Raw genomic sequence first — 19,041 nt, 5'->3', positions numbered from 1 at the left:
TGAAAAGTCACTAACTCTTAAGATACTCATTCTCAAAGCAAATGTGAAGACAATTTGCACACAGGCATATACACCACTCAACACCAGATGACCCATGAAAGAAAACTTCATACATGAAAGGATGCACTGAGGTCCCTGGTCCAGCCATCTGCTTGGGTGACATTTAACAATGAAGGGGGCTAAAGCAGTCAAACTTTAGGGTTGCATAGTATTTTGTGATAACTATCACCAGTTGAATGCATTAGCAGAAATGGAAGACCTTTACAAAACTTGAGTCTACTGTAACTACAGAGCATACAGTTTAGGAAATTACAAAGCATTACAGATTAGGAAAGAAACATCATTTTCTAAGAAATGTACATAATAAGAATTCTGTGAAAGCCTCCTTGGACAGGGCATTTCACCTAACATTAGACAATTTCACATAGTTACTTAGTCTCTCTTAGCCAGAGTTGACCTCGGGTTCACAGAACCAGGAAAAAAAGAAAACTACCACAGAAAAGAACAGTTCCTCATTACTAGCCATTAACATTTCAGGTGTCATTAGTTTCACTGAAAATAGTAAAGCAGGCTGAAAACCTGAATAAGTCAATAAATACTCACTGTAATTTGGTATATCCTCATCTTGGTCCCTGGAAGAAGTTTTACCAGTTTCTGATAAGCAGCTTTTTTCAAATTCAGTGGTTACAATGCAGAGTTCAGTTTCTGTATGTGTTCCTTCAGCATCTTCCTCTAAAGCTGCTACCATATCCTTGTAGGCCTTCCTGGCCTCTGTTGTCAGTTGTACCATTCTATGAAAATGATCCTACGGAAATATTAGTATAAACATTCATCAGACAAAACTTTAAAATGTTTATGAAAATCTGTAATGGACATTTCCTATTCAAAACATATGGATATTTATACATAAAGATGGAAAATAAACTGTGTTTGTAGTAAGATAGTATGGATATTTTACCACAATATCATGAATGAATTTTTTTTCAAAACCAACAAATGAAGCTTTGTCCATGCACGTTTTAAAAACTGCTCTACATATTACATTCACTTTCAAGGCAAGCTTATCTTGATGGTTCATTCACCCATGTATTCAGCTAACCAGAACAAGGTGATGTTTAAAATTGCTCTCCATATTCACAGAATCAAAGAAGTGTAGGAACTGGGAAGGACTTCTGGAGATCATCTAGTTCAATCCACTGCTAAAGCAGGCAATCTGCACAGGAAAGCTCATGTGGGTTTTAAATATCTCCAGAGAAGGAGACTGCATAACCTCTCTGGGCAGCCTCTTCCAGAGCTCTGTCACCGTTACAGTTGAGATGTTCGTATGAAATTTTTTCATGTTCATATGAAATTTCCCGTGTTCCAGTTTGTGCCCACTGCCCCTTGTTCTGTCATTGGGCACAAAAAAAAAAAAGAGCCTGGCCTCATGCTCTTGACTTCCCTTTTAACCTTAGCTTTTCCCCCACGTACAAAAGATTGTTTAAAAGCATCCACTAGTTGACTAAATGCTGCAACTCTGCACTTGTTATCAAAGTATGAAAAACAAAAGAAGCATTAATAGAAACATCAAATCTTTGGAGGCAAACATTTTGAAAAGAGATTTAAGTGGAGAGGATGTTAGGAAGAGATGGCAAAATCAATTTTTTAAAAAAAAATGTGCGGAGTGGTCACACATTCAAATCACTGGCTTGGAATTAAGAGTGTAGGAGTTCAAAAGCAAAATTAAACCTCAAAATTAGAATTACTTTTTTCCCCTAAAGGTAAAAATTAAGTAAAGCAAAACAAAAGTCTGAAGTTTATCTTTTAACTCACCTGAGCTCCATCATAGCTAAAAATTCCCACTACACTCACAGGCACTGCTTTGTTCACACAACGGCCTAGGGCCTTGCGATTAAGGGCAAAAACGAATGGTATATTCTGCTCACAGGCACAGTCAATAATGTTATGCAGAGTCTCATCCAATCCACCTGGAGCAGACAACAGAATTAACAATGAATTACACTATTCAGGCTAGAAGACAGAATGTAAAAAGAGGACAAAAGCTGCAGGATTATGGGAACATTTAGAAATGACAAGAATTTACAAGAAAGAATATACGGATCTGCTAGGAGAATTTGACACTTTTTTCTTAATTAGCAGTTTTGCTAATTAATAGTATGGTACTATTTTATACTTTGCTGTATGTGAGGAATAGCATTTGCTACAGAAACAAGTCAACTACAAAAAAATCTCAATGTTAAGAAATCATTTAAAAGTGATTAGAAAGAAATAGGAATAAGTAATAAAACAAATTTTAAACAAAGTGTCACTGAAAACTTATTGCCACACTGTGGTCTAAAAGATACTGATTACAGTATCTTTTACTGTTTCTTCTGCATAGCTATGCCAGTGCAATCTTTTACACAATTGGCAATCAGTAAGAATAGTGGGGTCAGTTTCAATAACTTCCCCCACCCCCACCCGATATTCTTGGTATTTATTCTCGACTAAGTTCACACATCAGCTATAAACACAACAGTAAACAGTGTGAAGAAAGAAGGCATCTTTATATGGTTGGATTGCAAAGGTTGTTCAAGTAAGTCCATCTAATAGTAATGTCTTCTTTCTTTCATTTCCTTTATTAAAAAAATACACCTTTTTTTACTTCTTGTTTTTTTTTAATCTTATTTACCCTTTGACTGAATCTTTTCACAGTTAGGAGAGATGATGACACACTTCAGTTTTTTCAGCCTCAGATGTTTCAAAACTTCTCTAAGGCCCATAACAAGCCTGCGTTTTATCTTCGCCTTTACTGGGTCTTTCTGATACAAACGATCTTGGAACCGAACCAGTTCTTTTAAGAGATCTGTCACACAACTGTCAACTTCTTTACTAAGTACTTGGCTGCAGTAACTGGAAAAAAGAATAAATCAAACATTAACAACCCTGAAATTACAAATATGTCTTCATCTTTTTTCTATCCCCAATCTGCACGCACTCGTGACATAAAAGAAAAAAAAATTACTTCAGATTTTTTTCAGTGACGAAGAACTTAGAGAAAAGTTTCATAAAAGTGTTAGATACTACACTAAAACATACACAGAATATAAACACACTAAACCTATATATATGCTTCTGTGAATACGTTGTTTTTTTTCCATTGAAGAATTTTTCTGACATCAAAATCAGACAGTACAATAACAGTACAAGCTTTCTTTAAATGTATTTCTACTTATGATAAAGGTGGAAATCTGAAACAAATTTATCCTTCTCAGATTCATATTTTCTGCCTTTCATCCTGTTTTATTTATCATAGCTATCAGACCACAAGCTTGTGGTTTTCATAAGAAGACGATAACAGATGTAATTTATCCTTTAGGTATTCCATAGGAAACACGAGGGTTCCAAATTAATTTTTCCCCATCTTTCACACAATTAATTTGTTTAGGAAGGATACCAAGGAAAGAAACTAGAAAAACCTCAACTACATACCCAACAGAAGATGCCAAGTGGTAAATTCACATACATTATAAGAAGAAAACTCAGGATCTGTCCTCACTCTTGAAGACATACAAGCTTTCACTTAACTTCTAAGAGGTTTTTTTTTATTTACTGTTCCCAGTTTTTTCACTGAGTCTCTAAGTCAACTAAAACACTGAAAAACTTGGAAAATCTAATCTAAAGATACAAAATATTTTTAGCTGAATGTTCTACACTTCACAATGGACAGATCAGCCTCCTTGGGCATATTCAAGCCCAGCAAGACAGTCAGTAAAACACTGTTGCATAAACATCAATTAAGTATTTTTTCAAGCAAATAAGTTAAATTAATAAATGGCAGAAGAAAAAATAACAGTGATATCAAGACTAATATTTACTATAACAACAATTATAAGGAAGGCTAATGGTACTTTTAAGGGAGAAAAATCATAAGTTTAACCTACTTGCCTGTAACAGTTGTTAAAACCTGTCATAATAACTATACTGGATCTCTGACCTTTTCACACATAGTAATGACTAATTCTTTTTTCCTAAGGAAGCGTAAACAGACATCTATTTAAACAACACTGAAGTGTCTGCACAAAATAAATAACAAGTCTCCTTGACACGCCACAACATGAAAATGCAATCTCACTAGTCACATACTTTACACATTTGCCATTTGGCCTGTTAACAGAAAACCAAATTACACACTAAAAATAAGATGGTGAGTATTAGACTGGTACTCTATTAATGCAACACACTTATACTAAATAGCAGCTCCTTCTCATTCCCTTAGCCTCTCACGAATTTTTCGACTTCTTTTTTTTTTTTTTTTTTTTTCCCCTGCAAGGTTCATATATTCTGAAGTGAAAATTACAATGATGTACACTTGTTTTTCTGGATACCATTTCTTCATTTTTGTGCCAGCTTACAGAAAAACTGAAAAGAAACGTAGAATCATTAATCTAAACTCCAAATAGTTTTGCACACAATGCAGTTAACGTACGTTGTTTAAAAATGCTACATTTGTGGTATTGTGAAAAAACAGGCATCGTGCAATCAATACTTACTCTCTAAATCTTCTACTATGGATTTTTGGAAGATTAGAGGTTGACTCCTTTGAAGTCGTAGAACTTTCTGGAAACTCCTTGAACTTTGTGCTCCCCAGAAGCCCTTCAGCAATTTGCATTACAGGAACAACTATCATGCAAATAAAGATGTTTCAATACAAAGACAGACCTCAAAGCTGCTGTAAAGAGACGAATTTGCAAGTTTTCTATCTCCTGAAGTTGTTTCAGTATCATGGCAGTCTGAAGTAACAGGAAAACAAGTCATTCAGCTTTCTTTTTTTTCTCTCATACCTCTTTTTAAAACTGAGTGCCAGAAAGACACAGTCTCATGACACCATATAAATCCATCAAGCATGTAAGTGTGAAGCAATAATCTGGATACCTCTTAGTTACATAGAGCAGCAATTTAGGCACACTTTAAATTCTAGATAAGCCCATACTGAACCACTGAAAATTTCAAAGTAACAATTTTGGTTTGGCAGTATTTAGTACTATTTTTAATGTACCAAGTGTGTTCACTCACAGACCCCAACCTGTGTATTGTATTACAGCATTCCCTTGAAAAATACCTGCTTGACTATCCTGTGGAAGTGCTTCATCTTCAGTAGTATTTTCTGCAGACACACAAGAATTACCTCCATCTTTTGGTACTGCTGTCTGTTCTAACAGGTGTTGCTGTTTTCGCAGTTCTCTTTCTTTCAAAATAATCTAAAAATAAAAATAAATTAAAAATCAGTATCACAAAGCAGTTTCTCTTACCAAGTGCTTTTGTACAGACCACTCAAAAATAAAATTGGCACTATCATTCAAAGTTTACAACATGTATTTTTTTAATTTACATAAAAATGCTAAAGTTCCTCAAAGCACCATTGTAGAGTAGGAAAAATATTAACTCTACATGCAAGATTCCTTTTTCCTGGAGCACCAGTGTTTGGGTGGAGCTGGCAAAGAAAAAGTTAAGGAAGTAAAAATATCTCCCTTTATCTTTCTTCTGTAGACTGTCAATATGTAGCTATACAGCTCAGTAACACTCTCTGCCTCCCCTTACCCTGCCCATGTTATATCACATGCAGTGTTTTTCACTTGCCAAGTTGCTCTCCTGTTAGAAAGCTAAGTCAGGCTGTATTGAACTGCTGTTTCTGAACTTGCAGGATGAAGGAAAAGAGAAGAAATCAGTAGAGATAACCATCTGCATGGTACAGATGCTGCTGTAGGTGAAAGAACTAATTGTTTTTTAAAACTCATTTTCTACCTTTGTAGCTAGCTAACAAGCACTTAATGTACACAAGGCTACTAGCTCAGCTCATATGCTCAAAGTTTGTAATTGAGACTAACTGCCAAAATAAATTTATCCATTTGTGTTTGAAAGGAAGAATGAAGAATGAAAATAAGCTTCCTACCATACTCAGAACACAAACATTACAGAGACAGAGTAGATCTTTGTCTTCTCAGACCTAGTTTGGAAAATAAATGACTTGAAGACAGAGCACCAAAAACACAAATTATAATCATTACTGTCATCTCCCAAGTTTGTTATCATTTTATACCATACAGTTCTCAAACTCAACTAAGCAGCATAGAATAACTACTGATCAAAGCATAAACTAGTGATGGAGCACAACATGAGGAAAGGAAAATGCAAGATATGGAATTGCTGGTATTTCAAAATACTTAGTATGGATGGTGTGACAATGAACAATATGAATGGGGAAAGAGGAAAGAAAAGAGAAACCCCTCGGTTGATCTAACACTAGCTTTTGGAGAGTCAGCAGAAGTTCCAGTTTGGAAAAACAGTCACATTAATTAATGACTGCTCATTCCATTCACCTCAGTCCTGAAAGTAAGCATATCCTGTCCAAAACAAAGTTTATTTGGACATCCTCCTGCAACAATCATTTGCACACAATTTTGTACGGGCACTTCAGCTACTGAGTTATTTAAGTGAGGAAACACATTTTCAGGTAAATTTGTATACATCATTTGGCAAGACTTCTCCCTCCCCTCTTCTTCTTAAACCAATGAAATCTGGAACTGAATTTAGGCAAGTGGAAGCTGAGATGCAGATTTTTGTATTACAAGATTTAACTGAGTAATACTAAATTCACATTAGACTGTATCATACTATTTAAGGTAAAAATATCAGCACCTTTTTAAGAGGTGTTGGTCTCTTCACTTTAGGGACTTCTCTCTGCTTCCCCTTCTTCACCAAAGGAGCACTGGAATCCAAGGGGTTATGAGGTACATTTCCTTGGTATAACCGGTGATTTTTCGTGGCTGTAGCAGATTCTTTAGAGAGCAATGGTATGGCACCAGCAACTGAGATAAAAAAAGAAGTCTGTATCAGACACCTGTAACAGAATAGCTAAGCCAGGATCTAATGCAAGAGTATACTAGTCCTGCTGCAGTCATTACACATATTACATTTGTGTTGTGTTGCTATTAAAAATGCTTATAGGCAACCCTGTGTCATGAAACAGTGCTCCTCCATAAAGATACTCCTTTATACCTAACAAGTTAATGACATTCCTCCTACTACCATCAAGCTACTGGAATCACAAACTGTATCTCAAAAGCAAAATTTGGCAAATCACTGCACTCCATGCTACCTTCAGTACTAAACAATTCAAACTTAGTAAGCCTTCAGGAATCTCCAGGCTTCACTGTAATGGCATTTCTTCTTCCATGCTCACATTCTGTATTGTGTCAATATGAACACTGAGTTCTAGGATTAAAGGTTTAAAATTAATTGCTGTAAGTAGTCTGGAGAAGCCACTTCAACCATTCAACCATGACTAAATAATGTTGGTTGAAGTTCATTTGCAAGTAAGTAATAAACAAAGTAAAAGTATTTCTAAGTCTCTTTTGTTCAACAAGCATTGGCCTTGGATGCCTAGTATACCTGCATTATTCTGTGGGCTCAGGTCACAGAAGCTTTAAATGACTGATCAAGTGACTGAACTGGACTTGCCAAAACACAACCTAACAAGACTCCACTTACAACTCAGATCACAAAAAACCTGCTGTATAAAGGTGACAGCACTTGGTCAAACTTCCAGGACCTGTAATATAAACCAGGTTACATTACCAAGTAAAAGAACAGGGTCACATAAGTAACAGTGGAATGAGTTTGACATTTCTGCATCTGAGGAATTGTCTTTCCACTAAAAACTACACAAAGTTTCTGGCAATTTGCCTTAATCCATTCTCATTTACTGCCTCCGAAGTACTTACACGCTAAACCTCCAATGTCACATATACTATAACTAGTACAAACAGCTTACTTCATAAAACTGTACACTGCAACTTTTCTTTCTGGGTCCTGCACAAAAAAGCAAATTGAGAACACTGTCAAGAATGCAGTGCCGTGTGCTAGCACATGCAAAGACAAGAATTAAAGCTGGATTTGTAGCAATATGTAATTATAAAACCTGCAGACACCAAATACTTCAGTCACTGTGGATTTCACCTCTTCATTTACTGTTACTGCAGATGATGGCTTCAACAGTTTGTCATTTTGAATGACAGGTGCATTTCCAAAATTGAACTTTTAAATTCAAATGGTTATTACTTTACTATGCTCTTCCATCTATATATTACACTCCAAGTGAAGTAGCAAGAAGAATGAATACTTAATTCCCTCCACAGTTGCATTCCCTGACTTTCTTGCTCTCTGTGCTTCTTCCATGGCTACAGAGCTCAGCACAATGCCACATTAGAAAATGAAGATGAATTCTGGTGTACACTGATTTAACAGCACTTAGGAATAATAAAATACAAAGGTGAGGTAACATGTGCCTTATACTTCCAGGATATCAACACAACACATTAATTTATCTTGTGCAGCAGATTCAGACATTTGCAACATAAGAACGCAAGTCCTATGGTCCACAAATTTGTGCCTTATCACCTAGTTTGCAGTCCCTGTATAATATAAATATATACAATCAAAACTGGTTGCTAGCAACTCTGCAGCACTGACTGGCTAAAATAGTGGGGGAAAAAAATCAAGAGCAGAATAAAAAAATCTTACAAATCTCTCAGCAAAGTCTAAATGAGGCTTGGTAATTTTTGCTTTTTTCAATAACTCACAGAAATCATGCTAAACATTATGAGATCGATGCTCTTCTGATTAGCTCACATTGCCAAAATAAGGTGAGGAATTTTATCATCATTAACCACTAGGAAACATTATGTTTCTTTTTGAAAAATATAAGGCACTAACACAACCAAGACCAAATTTACACCTTCAACAGAGAATACACAGAGCTATTTGTTTCTTGTGTGCACATCAACAAATCTGTATGAATTCTATCACCAAAATGCCAAAATGCAGCATTTTTTTAATAGCAATTACTTCACAATTATCAGGAACTCAACCCTTCTTGGCTTGGGCTGACTGATTCCGTTATAACCCGTGTCTGCAATGGAGTATTACTCTTTTTGCTCAAGTTACAGCTCTAGACCTTTTAGCATCACTGGAATTTAAGATGTCATTTGTTATCACAGAATTTTCTTGTGACTTAAAATCACAACAGCAACACATTACTTAGATTCTAAGACAAAGCAAAAACCTCACTAAAAACATCACTATTTTCCTCAAAGCTCAATTTTTATAACTTCTAGTAGTTACACGAAGTATGCTTTCACAACTCATTGTCCTAAAGATTTTTCTGTCCCCAAGCCTTTCTCCAAACAATTCAGATTTTCTTTTTCTTTTTAAAACAAAGACCAGCAAAAAGCACAATGTGACTTTCTCTGGCATGCTGTGAACTGTGCTCCTGCTTCATAGATCACTACATATCAGCATCAGGCAGCATTTAGAAGTTTGAATACTTAGGTGCAACTGAAGATGAAAGACAAATAAAGTATATTTAACTTAATTTATATTACCAATACCTGACAACACCACAGGTTTAGAGTATTGTTTTGACTTCTCTGTTTGCTGTTTCTGCTCCAAGACCGCCAACATGCCACCTAAATCCAACTGCACAGGAATTTGACTCTTCTTACTACTATTCTTGGATGTTTCCTGAACAAAAACAATACAGATTAGGAATGCTTTTCATTTCAGAATGCAAAAACATATTCTTACCTCCTTTATTCACAATACTTATCATTTTTACCTTGATTTTACAAATTATTTGGACATTTAGACACACATAACCTTTAATGTGAATTAGTAAAAAACAGTTCAAATAATGTATTTTTATCTTTTAATAGCTGCTAGAATAAAGCATATAAAATTGAGTCTTTATTAAAGCAGGTGCCTTATGTCAGTATCCCACTTCAGTCAAACTACCATCTATCTCTGAAAAAGAAAAAAGGCTTATCAGAATTTATAGTTTTGATAAAAGTACTGTGAAAAAAAATTCTGTGATTCCCATAGGGCATGTGATTGCAATATACATACATCGTTATCTTCAGTGCCTTTTGATTGAAAAAGGAAAGGTCACCAACTTTTCCTTTAAGCAATATTCCCTCAGAAGCAGTAGTCTTTTTGTCTGCTCTGAAGAGAAGTTGAAAGTGGTGTCCCATATTTGACACTACATGTAATGATTCATAATATAAAAAGATTACAAATGTGTAGTTCAGTAAAGACTAGGACAGAATAAATTGTAATTCCAGAACATGTGAAGGAACTGGTACTGCATATATTCTGGAAGATTAATTAAATCTCCTATTATAATACAACTAAAGATGACAATCTCCTCTTTCTGAGACCACAGCTTTACCTGCATCAGAGCTACATCCAAACCTACTCACTGACCTCACTGTTGTGTTTTTCTCTTTGCCCCAGCTAAGCAGATCTCTGTGTCTTAATCTGGCTGAACCGCTTCTGCCAAAGGTTCTAAACTTAAGACAATCAGTGAGGATTAGACCTATGTCATGACCAAGTAAAACAGGAAGGAAAAACTCCTGACAGTGAAACTTACATGTACTAGTGAAAAGCTAGCATTTCTCTCTAAAAACTGCAACACAAACAGGGAGTTAACAATAATCACTATTGAATGTTTTGAAACAAGGAGATGTTGTCATTTACCTCCAAGTATGAAGGACAAAGTATGAATACAATTACAGATAAGCTTGGAACTAATTTTATATGTAAAGATGCAAGTTTTCTTCATCATTTTGAATTTTCAATTTATTTTCAAGTATTATTAATTTACTTGCTTCTTCTTTTCTAATATAAATGATGAAGCTTGCTTCCCTGACAGCACATCAACCTTGAGAGTTCCATCCACTGTGGAAGAACTGTTGCAAGACACTCTGGGGAGATTGATCTTTGAAATTTATAGACAAGAGGTAATAATGAAGGAAGAGAAAATAATAAAAGACATTCAAAAAAGGAATAAAGTCATACTAAATGCAAATAATATACACTAGTCAACCTATTTACAGTAATTGAGGTTTAAAGGTATAATCTACACCTTAAGTAGCAGGCAATGAAATTCTTCTACAGATGCAATCATTTATCTGCCGCCATACTACTTCAACAGATTTGTTATTTCTCCATTTTCAAATTTGGAATTATAAGAAGAAAGGCATTTTTCTTTTCAAATATTTGTTACAGAGGAATATAAGTGACTTTATAGTAATAACTTTACAATCTGTGTATGTTTTGAGAGGCAATAGCCCACAGAAGCTTACAAAAGCTTGAAGGCTTCTTTCATTTAAGGTGCAGGTCTGAAAAAGCACTTCCATCACAGCAAATGTGGTTTCAGCAATCACATTGTCTTTTGCTATCTACCTCTAACCCTCTGTGAAATTTACTGCCCCAAACAGACTAAACAAGTGTGTTCTATTTTTTTAAATACTATTTGTATTCAGTGAAACAAAACTAAGGACAAAAATTTCTGGACTTTAAATCAAAGCCAGACCCAGGTTCTTAACTTTTATACAGTTTGATAACAAATATGCCCATGAAATTTAATTGTATGCACAAACTGAAAAGCTACAGAATAAGAGACTTACTATAATTTCTCTGTCCTTTCATAGAATGCAGAAATAAACCATAACATTACCTGTAGGACAATAAACCATACTGAGAGAATTTACTTCACCTAACTTTAACTTGCCTACACAACAGCATGAGCTACATCCCAATTAACATTCAAGAATTCAGGTAGCTACTGGAGCTTACCTTAAGGCATAAGTGAGAGTATCAAGTGTGAGATGGTTTTATGATTTTTGTTATCAGTATTCCACATCATAACATAATGTAGTGTACTGGGAATTAAAGAGTTAATGCTCCAGTTCTGTGGATTGTTGATATTTCTGGTAATCTGGTTCTCAGAACAGAAAAGTAACTACAACCCCCTGAAAACTTTCACTGTTCCATTTCCATTTTCCATTTAGAGGGAAAGATAAAACTGCTTGCAAGTCACCACACTACCCCTTTTTCATTTTACTGCTCATCTCTGCATTGCATGCTCCCTAGCTGTCTTGCCATACATTGCAGTAAGGACTTCAGTTTTGGACACTCATTAGTTTGGTTTATTAGCTTCAATCCCAATTAACTTGTATTTCTGCTATTACAGTTAGTAAATTAACTTTCCTCCTCAGACTGTTGCCGCTGCCGTTTTTTTTATTTCCTCCTTCCCCTCTTTGTTCCTTTCTCCCAACTCCCCTTTTATGGGACAGTGGGCCTGTGGGCCTGCTGTCTTCCTGCCATGGATATAGACAGACCTGGAGATAACTCCATGACAAGGTAATTACACAGAAGGATCATTACTGACCAATCTGGTGGCCTTCTATGATGGAGTAATGGCATCAATGGACAAAGGAAAAGCAACTGATATAATCTGCGGCCTCTGGGAGACCTCATTGTGGCTTTCTAATACTTGAATGGAACATACAAAAAAGTGGGGGGATGACTGTTTACAAGGGTAAATAGTGACAGAACAAGGGAGAATAGTTTTAAACTATGGCAGGGGAGGTTTTGGTTAGATATTAGGAGGAACAGGGGGGAAGTGACGCACTGGAACAGGTTGCCCAAGGAGGTTGTGGATGCCCCATCCCTGGAGGCATTCAAGGCCAGGCTGGATGTGGCCATGGGTAGTCTGGTCAAGTGGCTGGCGACCCTGCTTATAGCAAGAGGTTGAAACCAGATGATCATTACAGTCCTTTTCAACCCATGCCATTCTATGATTTTATGATACTTGGATAACTGCAAGGCCTTTGATATGGTCTCACACAACATTCTTATATCTAAATTGGAGACAGCTGGATTTGAAGAATGGAGTATTTGGCGAGTAAGGAATTGCTTGGATGGTCTCAGCCAGAGGGTTGTGGTCAACAGCTCTATGTTCAGGCAGAGGCCAGTCATGAGTGGTGTGCCCCAGGGGTCTGTCTACTTTTCAACATCTTTATCAGTGACACAGACAGTGGGATTAAGTGCCTCAGTAAGTTTGCTGATGACGCCAAGCCGAGTGGTACAGTTGATACAACAGATGGCAAAAAAACAACCTGCAAAAGCTTGAGAAGTGGTCCCTCATGAACCTAACGGGATCTAACAAGGCCAAGTGCACTTGGGGCAGGGCAATCCCAGATATCAGTGCAGGCTTGGAGAACTCCTTGAGAGAAGCTCTGTGGAGAAGAACCTAGGAGTCCTGGTGGAAGAAAAGTTTGGTGCAAGCCAGCGGTGTGCAGTTTCACCCAGGAAGGCCAACTGTATCCCAGGCTGCATCAAAAGAGGGGTAGCCAGAGGGGAGAAGGAGGTGGCTGTCTCCCTCTGCTCTGCCCTTCTGAGGTCCCACCTGAAGTACCGCATCCAGGTCTGGGATCCCAACATAAGAAAAATTTGGAGCTCTTGGAGTAGATCCAGAGGAGGCTACAAAGTTGCTCAGTGGGCTGCGGCATCTCTACTTTGAAGACAGGCTAAGGAATGTGCGCATGTTCAGACTGGAGAAGAGAAGGCTCTGGGGAGACCTCACTGTGGCCTTCCAGAATTCAATGGAAACTTACAATCAGGACAGAGATCAACTTTTTACAAGGGTATATAGTGATCAAACATGGGGAACGGTATTAAACTAAGAGAGGAGATTTAGATTAGGTGTTAGGAATAATACTGAGTGGTGAGATCCTGGAGCAAGGTACCCAGTGAAGCTGTGGATACCTCATCCCTGGAAGTGTTCAAGGCCAGGCCGGTAGCACCCTGGGCACCCTGATCTAGTGGGTGGCCACACTGCCCCCGACAGAGCGCTTGGAACTAAATGGTCTTAAAGGTCCCTCTAAACCCAAGCCATTACATGATTCTATGACAGCAGTTCACACACCAAAGAGTCTGAACTCTCTGGTTCAGACTACAAGTAGTCTTCTCTTGCCTACTTTCTTAATATTCAGATTACATTCATAATGTTACTTACTTCAGCTTGCTTCCTGCCAGCAGGAGAAAATGATGTTTTCTGAGATCCTAATCTGTTTCTTCGATCAGAAGCAGCTGTCAGATCAGGAAACTCCTCAGCATCCTAAACAAGACACAGGATGTTGTATTTATAAGAACTATTATGTTCACATTACTAAAACTAGTTTTTGCAACATTCAAATGACTTTCTTTCTGCTTATCACTCATCACAGTTTGCTTTTATGTATAAAATTCAAAAGCTGAGTGCAGGACCATCAACTAAAATCAATTCTACAGCAGTTAAGTCACCCATAAAGTAGTAGTTAATTCAAGGCTGAAGGAACCTAGAAAGAAAAGTCCAGTGGTAGCTTGTTATTGCTATGAGATGATACAAATAATCAGAGGTAAACGGCTCCTAAAGGAGTACTTTTCAGATCATTTAACAGCATTGCAAACATCTTTCCTCTTCTTCCAGTACAGTCTCCAGCTGTGCAATTCTACCTTAAACGTGTTAGTGGTGAAAACAAAATGACAGGCATAAGGGTAATAAATCTTGAATACTAGTATGGAAATAAACAGGTAAATCAGTGAAGGACTGTGTAGGCTTAGTTACAAGTATATTTTATTAGCAGAGAATACGTTATCCAGATTCTGGATTAACTAAAACAGTGACAGACTGGAGCTCTCTCTATGCTGGCCACCTGAAGACCAGGAGAGCTTGCTAATTCAATCAGAAGGACTCTGATCCACCAGCCTGGTTTTCATCCACTTGATTCTCCTCTCACTTTCTGAGGGACCTTGTTAGGTTTCTAGTAGTAACAATACTACTGAGCATACCAATATTTCTTCTGAAGCCTGCAAGATCTGATTTAAACAGCCTGAGCTAGGACACCTAAGAACAGGCATGTTCAGTCTGAGCAGATACTTCTAACTAAACAAACTATTTTTGAAAGAAGCTTGTGAGTAGGTCAGAACAAGACTGTAAGAAAGGGAAGAAGGTTTCACAAATGCATTCTTCGATCTTAGGGATTTCTTCAATCAGAAGTAGTATCTTTGGATTTAAATAGCCCTCAAAAAAGAAAATAGTTATTTCACTTCATCCGAATCTCTTCTTGAATTCACACAAATTTCTGTAGTTTGCAATACTCTGTAGTAAAGGGAACAGTTAAATTCTAGCAATGAGTGTGGCTTAATACCTCCTTCAATTTGTTCTTAACTTGGCACCTACAGGAACCAGAGGACATCAAATGAAATAATGAGAACAAAAAGAAAAAAATTCCTTTTTATCTTCCAGTTCCCTCTAGGACTTCTATTTTACAGACAGAGAAGTCCTACTTTATTCAGTTTTGCCTCCCATGGGAACTATTTCATACCTTTGATCACTTGTGGAGCCTTTCCTCTCTCTTTTAGTTCAAATATGTGTATACTTTTAAGGAGAGGTGGCACACAAGAAAATAGAATCCAAACTATATTTAGATCAGATCTGTCCTAGATTTGTATATTGTTATAATGTTTTTAATTGTATTTCATATTTTTCTAACAATTCCTAATAATGCATGTTGGACCAGTGCTACGGTGCAAACCTGCTTATGAGTAAGAGCTTCTTATTTCTTCCCTCAGCAAAAATACCTAGATCAGAGCCAGTCATTGTGAACACCATTTCTTTCCTGCAAAATGCATTACTTTTCACTCATTAGCATTTTATCTTTAAATCTGTGACTTCTATAAACCTAGTTAACAGTCCAATATACTGATCCATTGAGTAGCTGCAAATACAGAACATCAATTTTTAAATTTTCAGAGTCCATAAAAGTTCTATGACCTTTCATGTTCTTCTGTCACAAGAACGTCACAAGCATTTCACACATTTTTCATATTGATAAGCATTTACAGCAAACCAGGAGGCTCTGAAAGCTGTTTCCAACTACCCCACCACACTCTGCATCCAAATCATGGATTTCAGTGTAATGCATATGCTCTGTTCTATGATTCGAAGTTTATTTTTTTTCCCATTTATGTCTTCATTGAGACACAACATTTCTACTAGCTTCTACAATTCTTGCCATTCTTTATCTTTAGATACTAAATCACTCACAGACCTGGTATCTTGCAGATTAACAAAATTAACAAAAGCATCAGAACACTAACGTGTATATTACAGTTACATGAATGTGAAAAATATTTGAATTGATCATCAGAAATATAAACAGTGATAATCTACATTTCGTAAGAACTGTTTCCACATTTGAGATCACAGAATCACAGAATGGCCTGCCTGAGTTGGAAGGGAACTCAAGAATCATCAAGCCCCAACCCCTCCGCCACAGGCAGGGCCACCAACCTCCACATTTAATACTAAACCAGGCTGTCCAGGGCCCCATCCAACCTGGCCTTGAACACCTCCAGGGACAGGGCATGGGCATCCACAGCCTTTCTGGGCAGCCTGTTCCAACACCTCACCAATCCCATAGTAAAGAGCTTCAACCCCAACATTCAACCTAAATCTTCCCTCCTTCAACTTCAAACCATTTCCCCTTGTCCTGCTATTATTTACCCATTCAAAGGGCTGACTCCCCTCCTGTTCATAGGCTCCCTTTAGGTACTGAAAGGCTACAGTGAGGTCACCCCGCAGCCTTTTTTCCTCCAGGCTGAACAAGCCCAGCTCTCCCAGTCCATCTTCATAGGGGAGGTGCTCCAGCCCTCCGGTCATCTATATGGCCCTCCTCTGGATCCTCTCCAACAGCTCCCTGGCTTTCTTGTATTGTGGGCCCCAGACCTGGATGCAGTACTCCAGATGGGGCCTCATGGGGGCAGAGTAGAGGGGGGTAATCACCTCCCTGTCCTGGCTGGCCACCCCTCTTCTGACAGAGCCCAGTTTACCATTTGCTTTCTGAGCTGCAACATGCTGGCTCATGTTAAGTTTTTCATCTACCAGGACCCTCAAGTCCTTCTCTGCAGGGCTACTCCTTCCAGTCTGTACATATGCCTGGGTTTCCTACGGCCCAAGTCTAAAACCTTGCACTTTGCTGCATTTAACTTCATCAGATTCACTCGGGCCCACCTTTCAAGTTTCTTGATGTCTCTCTGAATGGCCTACATTCCTACCACTGTATTACCAGTACCACATTCTTTCAATAACAACCTGTGTTATCCATTATCCCATTCTTTGTGCACTTTGCTTTACACTCTCCTGCAGAAATTTATGCTCATTCAATCCTTGATAAATAATTAAAAGGCACAACTGTTTCCTAACATGAATCTTAACTCAAGTGGACCTGACCCAATTTCCTCTACTAATTACATTTGATATTAAACTTGCAGAAAGCGGATTAACTTCTCGTCTTCCAATAAATACTCATAACACTAGGAACAACAAAACCACCACAACAAAAACCTCACTACTGTACCTCAATCCTTGGTGGCTCCTGCACTGTAGTAGATTCATGATGAGGCTTCTCTACTGTAGTGGGTGACCTGTTTTTCTTTTTCCTTTTCTTTTTCTTCTTCTTCTTTTCTGACACTTCTTCAGGCTCAGTTTCACTACCATCATTTTTCGCTTCTGCCTGTTGACAAAAATCATGAGGCAAGACCATTAGAAATTGTTTTCTTTTATTATTACCTACCAGCATAAATGCAAGTGAACATGCATACACATGCATCTAGTTAGCATGCATCAATCAAGGCTAGGCCACTGAGCAACAAGGAAAATTCAAGATCTCTTTGAAATTCAGAGGTACTGTAAGAACTTTTCATGTGAAAGACGCTTTACAGCTGTCGGAACATAATATGAGATTTCACTTGGCAATATCCACCCAGGAAGGACAAGGCTTCCATGTTTTGTGCCTGATTTAGAAGTTGAAAATTTTAACGAAGTCCTGCCTAAATGAAGTGCAAGTAAATCAGCTAGTCTGGAAGTTTGTGTTGTGGGAATTGCATTGACTTTTTGATACCTTTGATACAGTAACAGAAATTAGTTTCAAGAGCACAGTTCTCCAGTACCTTTGCTTGATTATCCTGCTTCCCTTTGTATCTGGGAAGACATTCAGTTGCTGGTGACGAAGAAACTTTCTTTGGGGGCTGTGAAAGTACCGTGGCCCAAGACACACATGACTGAGCAGAGCCATCTGTAGACACTTCAGGAAAGACTGATGTGGAAAAACAAGTGATACCCAAAGATGTCAGAAAATATTTCTCAAATATTCAAAAGACATAGGATCAACAGAGGATTTTATCAAGGACTTGCAAATACAGAGCAGAGCTATATTTCTTTTTTGATGAAAAACTGAATAAAGTTGCTTGGTTACAAATTATATTCTAGTCCACCTACATCCCCATGCTATATGCACACATTCAATACATTCATTATAATTTGAAATTATACCATCACACAAGCTATATAACTATGCTTATTCTCTAATCTATTTTTCTTTAAAATTATTAACTTCTATATCACATTTATATATTGAATTCATTTATTACTTATCCCACTATAACTTACACAGCTTTTAAATGCAAAGTCATATCAATATCTTCTACTTTCTAAAAACTTTCCAACTTGTAGATATATAAACACAAGCTAAAAAATCTCCTTATATGCCTCAATGTACAGCAGTTTCATCCACCACCACTGGGTGGTATCAGCATTCTAGAAGAATTACTCATTCCATTCTGGAAATATTCCTAACACATAATAAATACACAGCTTAAACAAAACAAAACAAAACAAAAAAAAACAAAAAACAAAAAAACACCTCCAATGAGAGATCAAATAAGTTATTGGTTTTATGTGGCAAGGTGTTGGTAGTAGGGAGGCTGTATGGCAGGGGCTGCCCCACAGCTAGCTGGGGGGACATAACTAGGGCAATACATTTAAGAAAGGGTAAAAAAAGAGAAAAAAAAATAAAAAAAAAAATCTGTGAAGCAGCTGTGATAGACTGGATGAGAAAAATGTGAAAGAAACAGCCCTGCAGACACCAAGTGAGCTGAAAACAATATCACTTAATGGTGGTTACATGTGCCCAACAAGAGCAAGCCTAATAGAAGGATATAACAAGATCCGGAAAGGTGCTCTGAAGGGAGATTCACAGTCCTGGCAGGGGTGGACCAAGAGGCTTTGTGAAACCCTGCAAGACTTGAATGAGAGACCAAGAGATGGCAGACCCAGTG

At 37.4% G+C, this 19,041-nt stretch overlaps 1 protein-coding gene across 4 annotated transcripts in view; it reads right to left on the bottom strand.

Annotated features, from left to right (window-relative positions):
- The window catches only part of SECISBP2 (SECIS binding protein 2), a 30,286-nt gene that overhangs the window by 2,420 nt on the left and 8,825 nt on the right, over positions 1-19,041 (bottom strand). For all 4 annotated transcript variants that reach the window (XM_015849351.2, XM_015849352.2, XM_015849355.2 and 1 more), the window contains exons 5-14: positions 17,875-18,020; positions 17,283-17,438; positions 13,898-13,999; positions 9,429-9,561; positions 6,679-6,848; positions 5,102-5,240; positions 4,533-4,662; positions 2,672-2,892; positions 1,813-1,967; positions 604-805 (exon numbers count right to left, since the gene is read on the bottom strand). In XM_015849351.2, the coding sequence (XP_015704837.1) occupies positions 604-805; positions 1,813-1,967; positions 2,672-2,892; positions 4,533-4,662; positions 5,102-5,240; positions 6,679-6,848; positions 9,429-9,561; positions 13,898-13,999; positions 17,283-17,438; positions 17,875-18,020 (1,554 nt within the window). The remainder of the gene's footprint in view (positions 1-603; positions 806-1,812; positions 1,968-2,671; positions 2,893-4,532; positions 4,663-5,101; positions 5,241-6,678; positions 6,849-9,428; positions 9,562-13,897; positions 14,000-17,282; positions 17,439-17,874; positions 18,021-19,041) is intronic.

Source organism: Coturnix japonica, chromosome Z, assembly GCF_001577835.2.
Source record: "Coturnix japonica isolate 7356 chromosome Z, Coturnix japonica 2.1, whole genome shotgun sequence".
Classification (NCBI taxonomy): domain Eukaryota; kingdom Metazoa; phylum Chordata; class Aves; order Galliformes; family Phasianidae; genus Coturnix; species Coturnix japonica.
This window is presented reverse-complemented; position numbering and strand designations above follow the sequence as displayed.